Source organism: Neovison vison, chromosome 11, assembly GCF_020171115.1.
Source record: "Neovison vison isolate M4711 chromosome 11, ASM_NN_V1, whole genome shotgun sequence".
Lineage (NCBI taxonomy): Eukaryota > Metazoa > Chordata > Mammalia > Carnivora > Mustelidae > Neogale > Neogale vison.
Window position 1 is genome coordinate 50,882,779 of NC_058101.1, and position 21,193 is coordinate 50,903,971.

The 21,193-nt window shown below is 40.5% G+C and overlaps 1 protein-coding gene across 1 annotated transcript in view; it reads left to right on the top strand.

Moving 5' to 3' along the window:
* The window catches only part of ADGRA3 (adhesion G protein-coupled receptor A3), a 128,461-nt gene that overhangs the window by 81,099 nt on the left and 26,169 nt on the right, over positions 1 to 21,193 (top strand). Inside the window, exons 11-12 of the mRNA XM_044225899.1 lie at positions 12,030 to 12,191; positions 14,802 to 15,005. Coding sequence (XP_044081834.1) covers positions 12,030 to 12,191; positions 14,802 to 15,005 — 366 coding nt within the window. The remainder of the gene's footprint in view (positions 1 to 12,029; positions 12,192 to 14,801; positions 15,006 to 21,193) is intronic.

Genomic DNA, 21,193 nt, shown 5'->3' on the forward strand with positions numbered 1-21,193 from the left:
TAATTATAGTGTTTCTCAGTGTGCCCTATTCAGGTTCAGCCTTTTTGGGGTCTTTTGGGCCTCACGGATCTGGACGTCCATTTCCCTTCCCAGATTTGGAGAGTTTTCAGCCATTATTGCTTTAAATATTCTTTCTGTCCCTTTCTCTTTCTTTTTTCCTTTTGGAATTCCCATAATGTGAATATTTTACTTTGTTTTGTTTTTCCGTTGTGTCCCATAACTCCTGTAAGCTTTTTTCATTCTATTTCATTCCCTTTTTGCTCCTTTGACTCTGTAATATCTAATATCCTTCTTCTCTAGTTGTTGATTCTTTTTTCTGCATGGTCAAGTCTACTTTTGAAACTGTTGAATTCTTCAGTTATTATATTTTTCAACTCCAGGATTTCTGTTTGTTTTTGAATGGCTGCTGTTTCTTTGTCAGACTTACTGTTTTGTTCATGCATTGTTTCCCCAGTTTTGTTTAGTTGTCTGTGTTTTCTTGTAGCTCTCTAAACTTTTTTTTAAGATTTTATTTATTTATTTGACAGACAGAGATCACAAGTAGGCAGAGAGGCAGGCAGAGAGAGAGGAGGAAGCAGGCTCCCTGCCGAGCAGAGATCCCGATGTGGGCCTCGATCCCAGGACCCTGAGATCATGACCTGAGCTGAAGGCAGAGGCTTAACCCACTGAGCCACTCAGGTGCCTTGCTCACTAAACTTCTTTACCAGGATTATTCTAAATTCTGTGTCTGACAGCTCATGGATTGTGCATTATTTTAGAGTTAGTTACTAGAACTTTATTCGTTTTCTTTGATAGTGTCATATTTACGTGGCTTTTCATGATCTTTGATTCCTTATGTTGGTGTCTTTGCATTTGAGTAATGGGGCTCCTCTTCTAACCTTCACGGGTTTGTTTTTTTCACTAGTCAGCTCTGTTTGGGTTTCTGGATGTGTCTGCTGGTAATGTCCTTGGGCAGGTGGGACCTGCTGTTATCATCTACTTGTGGGCAAGGGAACTGTTAGAACTCTGAGGACCAGCATGGGGCTTGTGCCCCTGGCTGAGAACTGCTGGCTTGGTTCTCTGCCCAGGTGAGGCTGTGAGATGGGCTTTGTGTTTGCCTGAATTGTCTTGTAAGGCTTACTGAATACGGTTGGGTCAGGAGACCATATTCAGGAGTAGATGGAGTCGTGGGTTAGCTCCCGTGCCCTGGCAGGACAGCCATCCTTCATGTGAGCTTTAGTTACCCAGATCTTGTATTGAATGACTTCATTTCTTTTATAATATCTTGGAAAATGAAACCACTTTTTAGGAACTTTTTTTGAAATTCCAAATGCTTATAATACACAGGTTAGGAAAATTTAGTGACTTTGAAAATGTTCTTAAAATTATGCCTAACAGCATGATATCCTTTAGGTGAAAATATTGACAACCACCATTTTAAAAGTGAATGAGCAGAAAATAATGTTTTGAGTCATTTTTTAGATGTAGATTAATATATTCTTAAACTGTAAGTTTCAAGCTACCTGAGAACTTGATAGATAACAGTTTACGTGATAGTTACTTATGCAAAAATGGATTTTAGAGATAGACGAAATCTAGATCAAGTAATGAACAGAAGCCCAAAGAAAATTAAATGATTTGTTTGAATTTCTGTACGGCGAGGTTAGGGCAGGTCTGAACACAGAGCCCAGGAGTCCTGTGTGTGTAATCCAGAGGCTTTCCGCCGTATCACGCTCACTTTCTGGTATTCTGGAAGAGCTCTGCATACAGCTGTGGGGAAACCACTGCAGTGAATAAAGTCCAATATATTTCTTTATGTAGGACATCTCAGATTCGTTAGTCATGTTAAAAGTTAAATACTGTGCCTTGTTTTTCTAAATCATTTAAACCAAGGACTTTTATTTTTGTTGGTAGACTATTAATATCTTGCATTTTGGCGATAAGTTTGGGGACTTGGAGCTACATACAGCCCTAAGATGTTAGGTGCTTTCTTTAATATGATGTAGTTACTAAAGGAAGGAAAATAGTTACATGTCTTTATGGGAGACCCAGGTCAATAGGACCACTGGATAATGGTCATTTCAGTGTTGCTGTCTGAACTTCAGAGCACAGTTTTCTCAAGAATGGTGTTGATCCTTGGTTGTCTGTCTGGACCACAGCCTGCTCCTGGTGGTAAATTTCCCCAGTGGTGGGAGCAGCTGTCTGGATTCTGGCTCTGTGGTAGCAGTGGGCTCCATTATTCATTTTAATCACAGGTTAGCTGCCACATGGTGAGACATTAGGCGTGGAAGTGGAATGGTTTGACTCACTAGAATAGTTGGAATATCATCTGGAATGTGGACATTGAAAAATAGTTTGCCATCATGTAATGCCAGTTGGGTTTCCAGGCTGCCCTGTTTGTATGTGAAGGAGCTTTGTGCATCTCTTCGCTAATGATGGGCCCTGCCCAGAAAGTGTCCCTCTCACCGTGTTCATTGCTGTGCAGGGGAAAGGCCGTGACTTTGCTACGTGCTCTGGTAGAAGCATCTTGTTGAGGACTGGAGGGTGAGCTGGTTTCATGAGTTACTTATTACCCTTGGGCCCTTTATTTTTAAACGGGGATGATATTTGCCCTCTTTAACATTCTTATTTGAGAAGCTAAGAAGGAGGTCCTTTAAAAAGAAAAAAATCACCAGCATGCTTTAATTATCTAATTAAAAACTTAGTTTGGAGGAAGCTGCTGTCACTTTCACTGATGACACAGGAGGTAAAGTTTGAATTAACTTTGGAAACAAATGATGGCAAATTATTAAGCACAAACAGGAGAAACAGAGGCAACATATTCAGGATTGCATAACTGAAGTATGAATGTAATACTATTACCTGTGGCACAGCGACAGACATCCTATCAGATTTTGGAAAGTTGAGGTATAGGCCATAGCTTTCACCATTTATTAGAATAGTAAAAAGGCATCGTGAGGTTTAAGGGCTTCATTTTATGTTAATTACCATGAAATTATTCTAAGGTATCCTAAAATGCATACAGCTTCGTTGGACAAATAATTAAATTGATTTTTTGCATTATGTCCAAAAAGTTACTCCAGTCTAAATAATTCATACGCACAATATTGGGAGGCAGTTGCTTTTTAACCTGTGATTGAGTCCAGGCGGCACAGGCCCGTGCTCTGCAGTCTTCGGGTGGGTGCTGAAAGTTCTCTAGCTGCCAGCTCGAAATGCTGTATTTAGTGGCGTCTTTTAAAAACAGTGGCAGGTTGTCCATCAGGCAATTGAAGTGTCTGCTCCATATTTGCCATGGTGATTTCTCTGAGGAAAAGAATCTATATGCATTTCAAAAGATGAGAAGGGGCTCTGAAGATCAGATTTGGTCTTGCCTCATAGTGCTCCCCATTGTACATCTCGGAGCGAGGCCAGAGCCTTAGTGCTAGCTGATCACAAAGTTCATTTGGCACATTTTAATGTATAGAGTTCTCAAAATGTAAAGTTGTTCACGTACTTATCTTAAGACATAATCACTTCTGTATCAACAGTTATGTTTTCTTTTGTTTTGATTTTCAGTAGCACTAATTTTTTTTTTCCCCCTCTTGATTTTGTCAGATTTCTCCATGTTGTTAAGCTGGGCAGAGATCCCACGCCTGGCTTTGTTATCCTTTCTAAAATGTTATTTTCTAAAACTAGACTGTGTATCTGAATCCCCTGGAAGGTTTGTTAAATGGGTTGGTGGGCCCGCATCCTGAGTTTCTGATTCAGCCTGTCTGCAGGGAGGTCTGAGGATGGGCATTTAGACAGAGGGGATACTGGGTGGCATGAGTTTGCACGAACTTTGAGAACTGCTGCAGTAACTTTGTTTCTGTCCCTGTCTGGCTTCTTAAAAAAAAAAAAAAAAGTATTCTTTGTTTTCACTTCCTAAAAACTTTTCAGAAACCTTTGAAAAAGTTTTTATTTATTTGAAAGAGAACAAGAGAGGGGGAAGAAAAGGGGAGGGAGAAGCAGACTCCCTGCTGAGCTGGGAGCCTGACGCAGGACTCGATCCCAGCACCCTGAGATCATGATCTGAGCCGAAGGCAGACGTTTAACTGAGTGAACCACCCAGGTGCCCCAGAACGTTACTGGGAAATTTCAGAAGGGTAGGAGAAGTTATCATTAATAGCTGCGTCTTACCTTTCACCAGGCTTGAAATCTCATTTCATCTGTCCACTTACTCCCTTTGTCCCCATTCCCTCCACTCTCTTCTTCTTTTTCATTTTTTTTTCCTTTCTCTCTTTCTTGTTTTCCTTTTTCAGTACAGGAACATATAATAGCCAATTCTGGATGTCTTCTTTCATCTGTAATTTTTCTGAAATATCAGGAAGTTTAAAATGGAACTATGATACCATTAATTATGCCACTCAAATGAGCTCTGAGTCCTTAATATCATCAAATATCTAGTCCTTGTTCAATTTTCCTTGATTCAGTTTTTAAAAAATGTGCACCTTGAGTTACATAATTTTGTAGTTGGTTATATGGGATTTTCTAGACAGATGTCACCAGTGAATAACACTTGGTTTATCTGTTCCTATTTAAATTGTATTCTTTTTCTTTTTTTTAATTTTTTTTTTTTCTGTGTATACATTAGTAAGAACCTCTAGAACATTGCTGATTAATGTTGATGATAGGAAGTCTTTATGGGAATAGTTGAATGTGTCCTTGTTAAGTGTGATATTTGTCTGCTTCTGTCAAATTCCTAATGGGCAATACCGGGGTAAGGGGTTCACTTTGTAATTAGGTCTCAACTCGAGGTTTTTCTGACCTCAGAAATAATGTCAGGTCTGACCTTAGTCTGGTATGAAGATTAGCTGTGTTTACAGATTGTCAGGGAAGAGATTTTTCACCTCTTTTTGGTGAAACTGTCTTGACCTTGGCACGTTTGCTTGCTGGTTCTCCCTGACCCTGGAGGTGTGCCCCTTTTTGTTACCGCTTAGTGCCATGATCTCCTAGTGCGCCTGCGTTGGTGGAGCCTTGGGGCTTGCCTGGAAGGCAGATCACAGGTCATGGCCATCAGAGTTCAACCTCAGGGCTTCGTGGATTCCTGTTGCTGTTTTGCTGTTGGCCTCTGTAACAGTCTTCATCTGATGGGTCAGTGGTGTGCAGTTTTTCCTCTCACTTGTTTTCGCTCAGCACTTTTCCTGTGTAGCAGGAGAATCATCCTGAGTGCCTGGTTCTCCATCCTTCCAGAAAGGGAGATGCACATATGTCTTTAATCAGGAAAAAAAAAAAAAATCTGCTTCCCTCAGGAGAACTGCAGGACTCTCTGGAGTTAAGCTCTTCCATTTACGGGGTAGGTCTGGCTGAAGGTGCAGCAGTCCACCCTCAAGCTCTGCCTCTCTTGAGTAATGTTCCTCTTATGTTCTGAGAATTTGTTGACCTGGAGGAGATCTTCTTCCTTTTCTCCCTTTCTTTTCTTTCCTTCCTTCCTTGCCTGCCTTCCTTCCTTCCTGGTTTATTTATTTATTTGAGACAGAGAGCACAAGTGGGAGGGGTAGAGGGAGAGAGAATTTTAAGCAGACTCCCAGCTGAGTGCAGAGCCTGATGTGGGGCTCGATCCCATGACCCTGAGATCATGACCTGAGCCAAAATCAGGAGTTGGTCCCTGAACCAACTAAACCATCCAGGTGCCCTGAAATATTCTTTCTGTTGATGATTGCAGTATTGTCTTCCTTACTTTGACTAGAAACACACCCCCTTCCCCGGGTCCTAGAAGCTCTGCGCTGACGCCGATTTTTACCTGGGTCTCTTTTTTCTTGTAAGTCTCTATTTCCCGCTCTTTGTTTTCCTAATTAAAAAGAATAATCCTTTTTATTTTGCTAAGCTACTTTAAATCCTTTTTGTGAGGAAATGGGCCATAAATGTGACATTTACTCCACACAGCATTCTTCTCAACCTCTTCCCCACACCCCTCACCTGTTTCCCTAGATCCCCCGTGGTCCTCATCGTCTTCCTCCTCATTACCTTCTTTGCTCCCAGACCACAATAAAGTCAGATCTTTAATCTTTGCCACAGGCCCTGGTGATTATCACAGTGAGACTCTCACTGAATATTGACTGCTGAACTAAGCGAGCGGAGAAACCTACGGTGGGATCCCGAGGCACTCAGGACACCAAACCTAGTGAAGAGGGACATAAATGCACTTTTTAAAAATAATTTTTAAATTTTTATTTATTTATTTTTATTTTTTAAAATTTTTTTATTAAATAAATACACTTTTAAAACTTGGCCTCACAGTGGGGCAAGTCCTTCATTAAAAGTAAGCAGGGCAATAACATACTTCATGATAGGTATGATCTCAGTATGTTTTGTAATTTGTATCTAGGAGATCATGAGGATTGCCTGAACTTAATAAATAATACCAGCTGCTGCAGTTGCTGTTGTTATTATTATTATTATTTATGACTCTTTTTATTTAGCCAAGTTTGGACTGCATGTCATTCCTGTACAGCCCATCACCACCTTATCTGTCTCCGAACAACAGCCCAGTCCCATGTAGGAGTCTGTAATTCTTGCTTTTCTGGTTATTAGATTTAATGGAGGGGGGGTGCCCCCTGCTGCTTTGTGCTTAAAAATGCAAACTGGGGAGGGGCCTAGATCCTCCGGCTTCTCTCAGAAATGGCATGAATTGCTTCAGGAGGATATTTGTCTTTAGTTTTGTTTTCTTAATTTACTATGGGATGAAACCTTCCAAGCAATTCTCTTAGGGCTCTTGGTCTCATTTTACAAATGAGCAAACAAACCGAGGCTTGTAGAGGCTCAGTAATTGACTTGTGGACATTTAACTGGCAGGTGACAGAGTGGAAGTCTTAACCCAGGAGTATTTAACCACAGAAATATCCTGACTTCAGGGTTGTACTCTACTCTGCTGTTAAAATTAAATACCAAGTTTCATTTATGTATTATCTCGTGTGTTTCATACGCTAACATACCAGAAATTCATGAAATTTACAAATGACGTGGATCTCATTTTGATTGGAGTTCCGAACATATATATTGAAAACATGAAATATTCTTACAACAAATGACACTTAATACTTTCCTTGTTACTCATGTGGCATTTTCATTTCTTTACTCTTTTCTCTTTGATAAAAGTGCATTTGCACGTGTTTTTCTTTGAGCTTCAACCATTTAGTGTGACAGGTGGACGAGCAGGTGTGTGATTCCTTCCGACCCTTTTGTGGCTGGAGTGGCCTTCAGGAAATGAGGTCAAGGAGAAACACAATGCTTTCTAATGCTTCTTGCAGTTGCCGGACTATCTTTGTGTGTCAGATCGTACGAATACTTTTTTAATCCAATGTAATTTTTCATGCACTGTTATCCTTTTTGTGTCCTTTTTTGCTCCTGTGACAGATTCAGAACTGCTTCCATAACCAAGCTACAGAAGTATACAGCATTTTATGATTACCTGCTCTGGGGAATATTTTGGCAACAAATCCCTTTCCTAAATTCTTAGCTATTTGGAATGAAATAATGAGAAAGATAGCTTGTTCTCAGGAAAGCAATCACTCTGGGCTAGTATGTGCCCTCTTAGAGAGATTTCTTTTCTTTACAATTATTAACACACGTTAAAGTGCATTACTGGCATTACCTAGTGGGCCATAAGCCGTAGCTCTTTGATCAGGTAATAACTACAGTTTTTCAGTGGAAATGATGTATCTGTCAGGTCTCATGTTGGATCTTTATGAAGTGCATACGTTTAAAACTTCAAAAAAAGTATGAGACAAGTGGAGTAGTAATTGTGCTAATTTATAAATACCTTATATATTTATTTCTCTAGTACCTTAGAATCTGGATATTCTTATATATTATCTTTTAGGTGTTTGAAGCCAATGGGAATTTCTTTGGTAGCCATAGAGGATATTTTAACTGCATCATCTCTTTTACCAATTTGTTTTTGCATAAAAATTGGAAATAGCAATAGGTAATAATAGACACTTAGCCAAGTTATTCCAGCTAATCTGAATTCTGTTAAGAGTTGGGGGTTCTGGGGCACCTGGGTGGCTCAGATGGTTAAGCATCTGCCTTCAGCTCAGGTGCTGGTCCCAGGGGCCTGGGATCGAGGCCGGTAACGGGCTCCCTGTTTGGCAGGGAGACTGCTTCTCCCTCTCCCCCTGCTCTTCCCTGTGCTTGTGCTCTCTCACTCTCTCTGTCAGATAAACAAATAAAATCTTTAAAAAAATGTTGGCAGTTATTATTCCAGTTTCTGTATAAATGGCTGATAGACGTACTGAGCAGTTGGCATATTAGCAATCACTGCTTTTCTTTATAACTCCAGAAATAAGGGTTTCTTCTCCTCCCCCTCTCCCTCCACCCTCCTCCTCCTCCTCCTGCTCACCCTCCTCCTCCCTTAAAATTTTATTTATTTATTTGTGATAAAGAGCAAGAGAAGGGAAGAGGGAGAAGCAGACTCCCCACTGAGCAGGGAGCCCAACTCGATCCCTGGATCCCGAGATCATGACCTGAGCTGAAGGCAGAGGCTTTAACCAACTGAGCCACCCAGGTGCCCCAAAGGGCTTCTGTTAGAATGGTATTCACCCCCATACCTGTTTATTAGGAATATGTAGAATATATACTAGGATGCTAATAGTCCATGAGTTGTATAAAATGAGTAAGCTCTGGACTGCACTGAGGTTAAATATAAGGCCTTCTGGTTCTCGGCTGATCTTGTTAATGCCTTGGGTTTGGGGGAAATGCCATTTGAGAGTGTCTGAGTCTATTAAAATAGGGTGCTTGGGTTAAATCCCATTACTCTTCATCATATATCCCTCTGGTAGATTTGTTCACTGCAGTTATCACAACCCTAGTCACTTAGAAAAAAATGTGTTTACTTGTTTGTTTTGTATTTTCCTCAAAAGGTTGTAAGCCCCCAGATAGATCTTGTATGTTTCTCTTACTGTTGTATCTCATTGCTCTGGGCAGGGTCTGGCTTACCGTGGTCCTCAGTAAATATTCAGTCAGTGAGTAAACAGAACTGTGTAGCTGTGGGCTTCTATACTAGGAGTTTTACTACTGAATGAGGGTATAAATATAAGTAAGACATTGTGTTGTCTCTGCCCTGGAGATGTTTACATTGGAAATAAAATAAGGAAAGAATTGTGATATACTGTGTTAGGGGGCCTTGGGAAGTCAGTAAACTATTTTTAATTAAAGTAGCAGCACTTGAGAGAAAGGCAGTTTTGCTGGATGCATTGATCCTATTTATATATGAACACAGACTTTAAGAAGGCAACCCTCTTTCTAAATTCAGTACAATTTGTTATTTTTTATTGAGGTATAATTGACATATTAGTTCTTAGTGTACAACATAAAATGATTCAGCAGTTGTATGTATTGTGAAATGATCACCAGAATAAGTCTACTTAACATCCATCACTATAGAGTTAGAAAATTTTTCCTTGTCATGAGAAAGATCTCTCTTAGCAACTTTCAAATACACAATATGATATTATTCAAATATATCATACCGTATTATTAACTGCAGTCACCATGTTGTACTTCATATCCCCATGACTTATTCATGACTGGAAATTTGTGTGATTCCCTTTACCTATTTTACCCATTTCCCCACTCCACCTTTGACAACCGCCAGTCTGTTCTCATGATGGGCTTTTGTTTCATTTTGGGTTTTTTTGTTGCTGTTTTTTCAAGATTCCACAGATAAGCGAGATCCTGTGGTATTTCTTTCTCCGTCTGGCTTATTTCACTTAGCATAATACAAGTTAAGTTCCAACCATGTTGTCACAATGGCTATATAATAATCCAGTGTGTGGGGGGGGCATGCACACATGCCATGTCTTTTTTTTTTTTTTTAAAGTTTTATTTTTTATTTATTTGACAGAGAGAGAGAGATCACAAGTAGGCAGAGAAGCAGGCAGAGAGAGAGAGAGGCAGAAGCAGGCTCCCTGTCGAGCAGAAAGCCCAATGCGAGGCTCGATCCCAGGACCCTGAGATCATGACCTGAGCCGAAGGCAGAGGCTTAACCCACTGAGCCACCCAGGCGCCTCCCATGTCTTTTTTAACCATTCATCTTTGGTAGACACTTATGTTGTTTCCATATCTTGGCTATTGTAAGTTATGCTGGTATGGAAATGAAGTGCATGTATTTGTTCAAATTAGTGTTTTTATTGTCTTTGGATGACTACTTGGAAGTGGAATTGCTGAATCATATGTTAGTTCTATTTTTAATCCTCTGAGAAACCTCCATACTGTTTTCCATAAGTAAGCGGCTGCACCAGTTTATGTTCCCACCTGCAGTGTCCGGAGCTCCCGTCACCACATCCTCGTCAGCTCGTTACTCTTGTCTTGTTGATAGCCGTTTTCACAAGTGTGATGTGACATCTCACTTCACTGGTTTTGATGAGCATTTCTCTGATACTTAGCAATGTTGGACGCCTTTTCATGTACCTGTTGGTCATCTGTGGGTCTTCCTTGGAAAAATGTCTGTTCGGATCCTCTACCTGACTTTTAACCGGATTGGCTTTTCTGCTGTTGAGTTACCTGAGTTCTTACATATTTTTGGATGTACCAAATGCAATGCAATGCACCGCCCCTCTTAACACTCCTTCTAGAGCTGTCTTCAAAGAAAGGCCTGTGCTATAATTGAAATGTTAAGAAAAGGGGAGGGGAGCAATAAAATAATGAAGACCACTAACCAGGCGTGGTTTCAGGGACCTAGTATTTATTACAGGAACTTAGTCTTCCCAAAATTCAGAAAAGACAGGATTGTTATGATCCCCCTTTTACCAATGAAGAAAGGCACAGGCAGTTAACTGTCCCGCTCAGCTTAGTGTGGTAAGGATCTGAAGTCATGTTCTTCATGCCTGTACTCAGTTAGTCGCCCCGTCCCATTGCATTCCAGTACTGCGATCTGGTGGATTTCTTCTTTCCTCGGTGGAGTGAACCGTGGGTGGGATGGACCCAACATTTCCCAGTCCCACCTCAGCCTCAAAATTATACATCGTGGGAAGAGTATTGGGTGCAGAACAGAGTTGAAGAACTCATCTGGGATCTTCTGGGATGATCAAAAGACATCTGCTAAAACGGCCTCAGCTTTCTCACTTGGCTTTCGGGCTTACTGTCTTTGCTACTTGTTTCTTGATTAGAGGACCAGGCAGCTTGTAAATCCTCTGATCCTGCCTCTGGAATGCTTTTGTAGTTGTTTCTGCCATAGATCTCCCTCTCATGAACATTTTTGCTCGATACCAAACCCCTTTGATGCCAGTATGTCTCGTTAGCCTGGGCTCCTCATTGCATTTCTCTGACATGGGACATACAAGTCCGCGTCAACAAGAGTTAATTGACACTTTGCTGGCATTGCCTGACAGATGTTTACATCTGTGAATGAGGAACTGAACTTAATGAAAGGCATTCAGTAAAAGAAACAAAACAAGTGGTGGTAAAGTGAGCACCTCTTAGGATCCATTTATTGCATAGCACTGGGTCTTAAAGCATTCACCAAGCTGGGAGGAATGGAGGAAGTTCATTCGAGGTAGTGGAAACTGTCTGTGCTGTGACCCATCTAGTGGTCCAACACCTGTGGGGAACTCATAGTAGCTGGAGACACCTAGGTTTTTGGACATGATAGGATATGAAAGAGGTGACCATGTCTATTTCTTAATAAGAATACTGAGATAACATTTACACAGAAAGAGGTGTTTCTTAATTTTTCCCAGAGCTGATGTCTCTTTAATTCTGGGAATCCTGTGATGTCGTTTTTCCCTTTCTCCTTGATTAATTTCATTTGCCCCCCTTCCTCCTCCCCTCGCGTCAAATGATATACCATGTGCCATCCATCCCCAGTGAGTTGGTGGTTATTTACATCTACTCTTTTAAGCTAAATGTTACCAAACGGTCATAACCGAATATGCTTTGCCTCTCCGAAAAGGTTTCAGTGAGAAAAAATGAAAGTCTTCACCTGAATGTTGAAGACTAGAGGCCAATCTTGGTGTCTCATTGTGATTTTGATTATGTAAAACATCCTGCATTGGTTTTAAAAGTCTTTCTTTCCTCCCCTGCACCCCTGTTAGCTCGGGGATGTGATGGTTGACATCGCAAGTAACATCATGTTGGCTGATGAGCGTGTCCTGTCGCTGGCGCAGAGGGAAGCGAGGGCCTGCAGTAGAATCGTTCAGTGTCTGCAGCGCGTTGCTACGTACCGATTAGCAAACGGAGCTCATGTTTATTCAACAGTAAGTGTAATGTCCTCCACTTGAAGAAAAAAATTCATTGAAAGCCAACTTGAATTTAAAAAAGACAGGTTGTTCCCCCCACAACCCCCGTGATAGGGTGGGTATTACTGCTGATTATTACAAAATTTTCTGTTGTCTAACCATTTAAAAGCTCATTTTGCTTTGAGTAATCTGCTTTCTTGATAACTGGAAAATACTTTCTTAATTTGCCGTTTGAATGGTTCTCACCATTTAATGTAAAACCACATAAGCACAGGGTAGTTTTGCTGTGCTGTCGTAGACCCACCGTCCAGCCCAGCAGATGCTCTGTTTCGGGCCCTGAGGGATGTTCTGAGAGAGTGTCAGATTGCTTGCCCATGTTCCAGTTTCAAAAGAGAACTGGGAGGCCCTCCAACCCTTGTGAACTCCTGGCATTTCCAGTTGGTCTCGCTCTTGGAATGATGAGTTTTTATAATTAATAATCACTCAGTTAAATAGTATAAAATTTTATTTGTGCTAAATTGAGTTGGTGTCTTGCTTTTTCTAAAAGTGTGGTAAAATATGATAAATAGGGGCACCTGGGTGGCTCAGTGGGTTAAGCTTCTGCCTTTGGCTCAGGTCATGATCTTAGGGTTCTGGGATTGAGCCCCGCGTTGGGCTCTCTGCTCAGGGGGTAGCCTGTCCCCCCCACCCCCCACCACCCCACCTGCCTCTCTATTTGTGATCTTTCTCTCTCTGTCAATAAATCAATAAAATCTTTAAAAAAATATGATAAATAATGTGTCATTCCCTTATGACATGCACTCTGATCTGATCCAAGGTTTTCATTTCCTAATTATTTTAGTGGGTTCATAGACTGTTTTAGAATTCCTCCTATGATTTTATACGATTAAAGATTACTGTTTTTCCAAAGATCAATGGGATCTTTTTTATGATACTGTGTTTCATCGTTCCTTTTGCTCAGTGAAGTTTAGGATTACCTCCTTGAATAATGCATGGAATCGAGGGCTTCCATGACTGCTATCCTGACAACATGGTTCAGGGTAATTTCTTTCTCAGATACATGACCTTCCTTGAAACCAGCTCACCATATTTATGGCCACATTTGGACCTCCCTGGTCATTTAGATCCATTTTAAGTGCCATGTATTTGCCTAACTACTTGGTTACAAGAGCTTCTTCCTTTATCTGCGCTCATCGGTTCTACAGAGAACTCAAGGATATGGTACAGCTGTAGGGTAGATGTCTGCACTCTACTTCAAAGTGTGAGAAAGGTTCCAGGAAGTTATGCTTCTATAATATGATACGGCTTCCAGAGCACCTCAGAATTGCACTTTTCTTTCTTTTGACTGAGGTTTCACATGCTTGTCATAATTATATGTATCTTTGCTCAGTAAAAGAATGGAATGTCATTTGTTAACAAATATCATTGAACTTAGTCAGACTCTTCACCATATGTCATTGTGCAACAGAAACTAACGCAAAGATTTGTTAGTCTTGAATATTTGGGGAAACCACCAGTTCTTTTCTATCATGCCTGTGGTGTGTGGTGGATTCTAGGTGACCTTTCCTGTTTTTTTAATTGGTATCTTCCAAAGAGATTTTACACACCTCACACAGAAGTTTTACACTTAAAAAGAAATTGAGAAAGAGGACATTGCCTATATATGGTACATAGAACATTGCCTATATATGGTACATAGAACAGTGCCTTGGCTTTACAGTAGGCATCACTTAGTCATCCTTAAAGAAAGGACAGAGATGCTGTCTATCTGCAAAGAGTTAACTTGATCTCCCGGTAATATGAAGAGTGAATAGGACATGAAGGGTTGGAATGAGGAGACTTAAATATTTTTTTAATTTTTAGTTTTACTTTTTGTTTATTTTTTTTAATAAGTTTAAACTTTTTTTTTTTTTTTTAAAGATTTTATTTATTTATTTGACACACAGGGAGAGATCACAAGTAGGCAGAGAGACAGGCAGGGAGAGGAGAAGCAGGCTCTATGCTGAGCAGAGAGCCCCATGTAGGGCTTGATCCCAGGACCCTGCGATCACGACCTGAGCCAAAGGCAAAGGCCCAACCCACTGAGCCACTCAGGCGCCCCTAATTTTACTTTTTTAAATTTTTGTTTAAGTAACCTCTCTCTTCAACATGGGGCTCTAGCTCATGACCCCAAGATCAGAAGTTGCATGCTCTGCCGGGTGAGCTAGCCCAGAGCAAGGCAGCTGTTGAAAGTGTATTTCTCAAACCCTGATACTCCTCTTGTATTATCATGAAGAGAGTCCACTGATTTCTGTTAGCTCACTTTTTTTTATAAGACAATTTTCATTTTTACCTTCTAGCTTCCTACAAAGTGTTCTTTACATGATTTTTAATCAATTTCTCATTTATCTCTGACCCTCCATAGTTTAGGACTTATTTCCTCACTCGGTATCTGTCTAGTTTACGATACCCTTTTGTTTCCGGCCTCTTTTTTTATGTGCCAGTTACCTGCACAGTGTCATTGTTAAGTAAGAAGCTTGGCTTTTGCTTCTCACTTATGTACAGTGTTTTGTGTTTGAAAACTCTTAGAAAGTGCTTTTCCCTCATGCTGTAAATCTTTCATAACTCCTGTTTGATTGACTTTTGAAGTATTCACCCAATATTGCTCTGGAAGCTTATGTCATCAAGGCCGCGGGCTTCACTGGGATGATGTGCACCGTGTTCCAGAAGGTAGCAGCTGCTGACCGGACAGGCCTTTCCGAGTATGGGAGGCGGGACCCGGACGGAAACCTGGATAAACAACTGAGCTTTAAGTGCAATGTTTCAAATACGTTTTCAAGTCTGGCACTGAAGGTACGTTATATTCTATAAGCATTTAAGACACTTTACCATTAGCGCTGTCAGATTAGAATACTCCAGATGGTTTGCTTTGCACAATAACCTTATTAGAAGATACTTAGGGGTGGGGTGTGGTGGGTATTGGGATTGTTTTGGCTGTTGCTTGAAAAGAAATTCAGACCTGGAAGGGACATGTGATTTTCATGGGCCTGGACACCTGTGCCGTTTGGACCCCATTCTCCACACAGAAATATCAAAATCATACATTATGACTGCCAAGTGGTAAAAAGATGAATATATTAATACATATTAGAACATTTTCTTTGACCTGAAAGTTCATTTTTATGCTCCTGGTTTTAAAGACATGAAAACATTTCCGTAGACGACCTCCAAGTACTGCATGTCCCCTTGGCTCTGGGCTTGCTGGACCTAATGGAAAAGCTAGCCTTGAGATCGGGCATTTGACCAGGCAAGCTGTAGATCAAGATTTTTGGCAAAGAGGTGCAAACATGTGATCTGTCTTCAGAAAATGTGTGTTTTATTGCATCAAGCAAAATGGAAAGTATTTTTATTGAGTTTTAACATTTAGGGTATAGATGTGTTTTGTTAAACTACATCGACGCACATAGTAGACGTACAATTCCGACACCCTAATGGAGCCACATTTTCTCATTTAGCTTTGTGTGGCCATGTGTAACTGTGTTCTCTGTGGATTTTAATTACACAGTATGTTCTTTGTTTCTGGCTTGTCCCTGAATTATATCACAAACAGTATTGCATTCACTTTAAAGGCTGCATGGTAATTGCTCAAATAGGTGTTATATGTCCTGGTACTTTGTGGGCACAACTCAGTAAATACTAAATGGATGAATGGATGGATGTGGGCACTTAGGAAATATTGAATGAATGAATGAGTGAGTGAATGAATGAAAGAAAATTAACATTATTTTGTTATACCTTGCCGTGGGTGACCTCCATAAAAACTGGTTTGTCCAATTTAGAAGTAGTCCCGGTTCTCCCACTGCCCAAGACAATCTCAGCTAGGTCAGAATGTCTAATGATAATATATTTCCTTGATATAATATACTCTGAGGAAAATTGGCAAGATTTATTTGTGACTCTTTGCTTTGGGAGGGTACTTAACGCACCCAGCCATGCTCCTGCCAACCTTATGTTTTCCTTATTATGTTGTTCACCGGTAAAAACATACCACAAAAGGCAGAGAAGCAGCATCGCACACCAGCCCAAGAGAGAGAGGCATGTGTCTTGGAGGAGCACTTAAAATTGATGAACCCTTCTATCTTAGATGATCATAGTCGGTAGAAAGGGATTACAAATGATGAAACCCTACATTTCATCAATTTCACAAGCTACCCCTCTGGGTAAGGAGAGCTCCTACCTGCCAGCGTAGAAAGCTTTAAATGAACACACTCAGATTTGTCAATTTCATACTTTTCTATCCTTTTAAGATCATCTGTGGCCAGAAACCAAGGACACATTACACTATTATTCATGCTTCATTGATGGGCATGATTAAACCGAGTGAGAAAGGACGATCTCCTTCATGACATAAAATTAGTTAAAAATTGTAACATCAACGGGGCAAAATGCTTTAGCACTTTACTAGAAAACTTACTTTACATTTTTAACTTATACTAGGGCAATTTTTATTCTTTTTGCATGTCTTTTTTTTAATGCCTTGAATATACACTGAGAAGATAATGTGAACACCTCTTAATTGATATTACCCTTGAATGGGAGAGTGTACTAATATGTGAAGTTATACCTCTAAAAGGCAGTTCTCTGTTAGTAATAGGAGACTTACTTGTATTTTATTTCTTCAATTTCTGTCCTTCTGTCTTTGCTATACTTCTATATTACCCATTTGACTTTCCATTTAGTCTTGGGTCTCTAAGCTCTTCCTTAAAATCCATCCTTCAGTGGTGCATGGGTGGCTCAATGGGTTAAGCTTCTGCCTTCCACTCAGGTCATGATCCTGGGGGGTCCTGGGATCAAGCCCTGCATTGGGCTCTCTGCTCGGCGGGGAGCCTGCTTCCCACTCTCTCTCTGCCTGCCTCTCTGCCTGTCTGTCAAATAAATAAATAAAATATTAAAAAAAAAAATCCATGCTTCAGGGGCGCCTGGCTGGCTCAGATGGTTAAACATCTGTCTTCGTCTTGGGTTGTGATCCCAGGGTCCTGGAATCGAGTCCCTCCTTGGCAGGAAGCCTGCTTCTCCCTCTCCCACCTGCCCTGCCTGTGTTCCCTCTCTTGCTGTGTCTCTCTCTGTCAAATAAATAAACTCTTAAAAAAAAAAAAAATCCACCTTTCTCACATAGATTGGTCTACCTAGGCCTGCCTGATGTTGAACCAGCATGTACCAATGTAACCGGGACAGTCAGTAAGAAATTTAAATAATACTTCCTTACCCTGTATCATATTTAGCTGCTGGGCCAGTTCCTGAGTACCTCCTTGCTGCTTTTCCTCCAGGGAGCACCACCCAGTCTATCGAACATGTAGATAGTTAAGACAACATGAGCAAATTAGTATTTTTTTATTTTTTTTTTAAGTATTCTATTGTTTTAAAGCAGGTGCCTCTTCGACTCATTCCAATTTTAGTGTTCAAATTCTGTAGAAGTGAGCAAAATTAGGATTTCAGGAAATTTTAATTTATTAATTACACAGTATCAGAAGTTCAGATTGTTTCATAAGGAAAGGTGCTGAAGTGTAGTAGAAGTATTTGAATTAATATCCCTTAGGATGCGTATTTTTCTCCTGGTTTAATGTCATTGTGAGTAGGGAAATTTACATGAATTTTGCATATAAAATAATAAGGGCTCTATGATAACATCTCTTTCACATGTGTTCATACTGTGTCAATTTTAGTATTGAAATCAATACTAAAAGGATGTTGTGGAAGTCAAAATAGGATGAGGTTTTCAGTGATTGTTGGAAAGACTGTTACTTGAAGGCATTTTCTGTCTCCTCAGCCTCCAGACCACCGCCCGCCACACTGAGGCAGTAATAATCATAATAATCCCACCCACAGTTCTGTAGCTTCCCGTGCTTGTCATGGTCATGATCCCCTGTGGTCCTCACAGCTGTTTGTTAGAAAGGTCTTTCCATGCCTGTGATAGTGGAGACCCGGAGAGTGTAAACAAAATTGTGCCATGTGAAGGGACCACGGAGTGATCAGTCTGGGACACCCCCCACCCCCGATCCTGGTTCCTTGTTTCAGATCTTGTGTTCCTTTCCCCAGGGGTGGCAGGTGACCTGCAGTCATGAACATTAGACTCCAAAAACATATACTGCCCCAAGGGTTTTAAGGGCACCTTTTCTGATTGATTAGCTGTAATTGCCGTGTCTGTTTCCATTGCTGTGATCCATACATTTTAACGTGAACAGATGGTTAAGTGAAATGACAGACTGGTTCCTTGCCTTTAGGTCAAGTGGCAAAAGGTAAAATCATGACAAATGTTACCAGTGGGTGTTCCTCAGTGATTTGATTCATGAGATTTACAACTTTTCCATAATTAATTATCACTTCTTTTAAAGAAATGAATTATACAAATATATTCTTACTATAAAAATCCAAACATTATGCATTATTGATAGTTTTTCCGGTTCTCTTAGCCATCCTCTGTCCATCCCAGAGCCCCTGTAATTATTATTGAGCCATATTCCATTTTGGACTTTAAAGGATATTTTATTTTATTTTTATTTAAAAAAATTTTTTTCTCGCCATAGCACATACCCTCCCCAATGTCCATCCCCCAGCCACCCCATCCCTCCCACCCCCCTCTGCTCCAGTAACCCTTAGTTTGTTTTCTGATATTAAGTGTCTCTTATGGTTTGTCTCCCTTGCTGGTTTCATCTTATTTCATTTTCCCCCTCCCTTCCCCTATGATATTCTGTCTTATTTCTCAAATTCCTCATATCATTGAGGTCATATGATAATTGTCTTTCTCTGATTGACTTATTTCACTCGGCGTAATACCCTCTAGTTCCATCCATGTCATTACAAATGGCAAGATTTTTTTGATGGCTGCATAGTATTCCATTGTATATATATACCACATCTTCATTATCAATTCATCTGTTGATGGACATCTAGGCTCTTTCCATAGTTTGGCTATTGTGGACATTGCTGCTATAAACACTGGGGTGCTGGTATCCCTTCAGATCACTACATTTGTATCTTTAAGGTAAATATTAGTGCAATGCTGGGTCGTAAGGTCGCTCTATTTTCAACTTTTTTGAGGAACCTCCATGCTGTTTTCCAGAGTGGCTGCACCAGCTTGCATTTCTACCAATAAAGAATAATTATATTAGATTATATTTTACTTTTTTTTTTTTAAGATTTTATTTTTATTTATTTATTTGTCAGAGAGGGGGTAGAGCGAGTGCGAGCACAAGCAGACAGAGTGGCAGGCAGAGTCAGAGGGAGAAGCAGGCTCCCTGCAGGGCAAGGAGCCCGATGTGGGACTCGATCCCAGGACGCTGGGATCATGACCTGAGCCGAAGGCAGCCGCTTAACCAACTGAGCCACCCAGGCGTCCCTTTACTTTATTTTTTTAAAGATTTTATTTATTTGAGAGAGAGCGTGAGAGGGGAGAAGGTCAGAGGAGAAGCAGACTCCCCATGGAGCTGGGAGTCTGATGTGGGACTTGATCCCAGGACTGCAGGATCACGACCTGAGCCGAAGGCAGTTGCTTAGCCAAATGAGCCACTCAGGCACCCAATAAAGGGTATTTTAAAAGCCAACGTATGTAGCTTTCATCTGGTGATGATGTGTTCATACTCCTCTGACTTTTTATAATTTCTTGTTGTTTTGGATGGTTTTATAACTTTAAACTTTGGTAGGAAACATTGTCAGACTTCTAGAAATCATAGATGTTGTTTCCTTTTCAGCTCTTTTAGAAAATGTCGTCAGTCTGTCTTCTTTTTAAAATTAATTTGATAACCCCTAAGTAATGCTTTCCCAGAGAGTTGTGTTGTGCTTTTGAGTCATTTTTTTTTAAAAAAGATTTTATTTATTTATTTGACAGATGGAAATCAGAAGCAGGCAGAGAAGCAGACCGAGAGAGAGGTGGAAGCAGGCTACCTGCTGAGCAGAAAGCTCGATGCAGGGCTCTACCCCAGGACCCTGGGCTCATGACCCGAGCCAAAGGCAGAGGCTTTAACCCACTGAGCCACCCAGGCGCTCCATTTTTTAAGTCATGTTGTGTTCACAATAAAGTCGTTTTATTGAATCTTCTAGTTCTTAAGTTTTAATAAATGTCCAGTATGTAACGCTTCATCAGGATTTTGACCTTTTTTTTTTTTTTTTTTTAGGATTTTGACCTTTTAACTAGTCAAGCTGTTGATGTTTTTCCTTTCTTGCATTCCTCATTTCACACTTCCGATAAATTTGTATACAGAATAGAAATTTACTAGATGAATTTATATCAGACTTTGTGTCTCCATCAGATTATTATGTTTGTAAGTGAGAACAGTAGAAACCTTTTTGTGTATGTTTCTTAGGCAGATTATTTCTACCAAATATCTTCATGGCATCTTCAGTTTAAAATAAGTATTCAAACTTCCAATATTCAAACTTCTGAAATACTTTATTTTGCAGGTGTTTGTGTGTGTCAGCATTGTTCCAAGCACAGCCATTAAAAACTCCTTTTAAAGTCAATCACTTGCTTAAATAGAACCTTTTCAAAAATATAATCATGCCACGCAGACTTTCATTCGTTTTACGAACAGTGGGTTACTTTTATCAAATAAAGTGCCGGGAACTATTATTAACATGGGCGGGGGGGGGGGTCCAGAAAAATGAGTGAGATGATCCGCACTCAGAAATCCTGCTATTGTAGTTAAAGGGGCAGACAGTGAGTTGGTACTGTGATAGTGCAGGTGTTAGTCAGATAGAGATGTATGCGGAATGCCACATGAGGCCAGCAGGGGGAGCAGCTGACCGGAAAAGCAGTATAGTGAGGAGTCACGTAATTAATCATCCCAAAAGGCCCCATGTTAAGGATGTCTTTCTCTTGGCTGTCAGCTGCTCTTATTCTGATCCATCTTTGACATAGCCTGCAGAGTTATCTTGCTCGAAATCATATCTGCCCAGTTCAAGAGTTTGCCAGCGAAGGAACAGCAGAGCATTTCAGCAAGGGATCCTGGCGTGTGCAGTGCTCACAAGTGGCTTAAAAAATATAG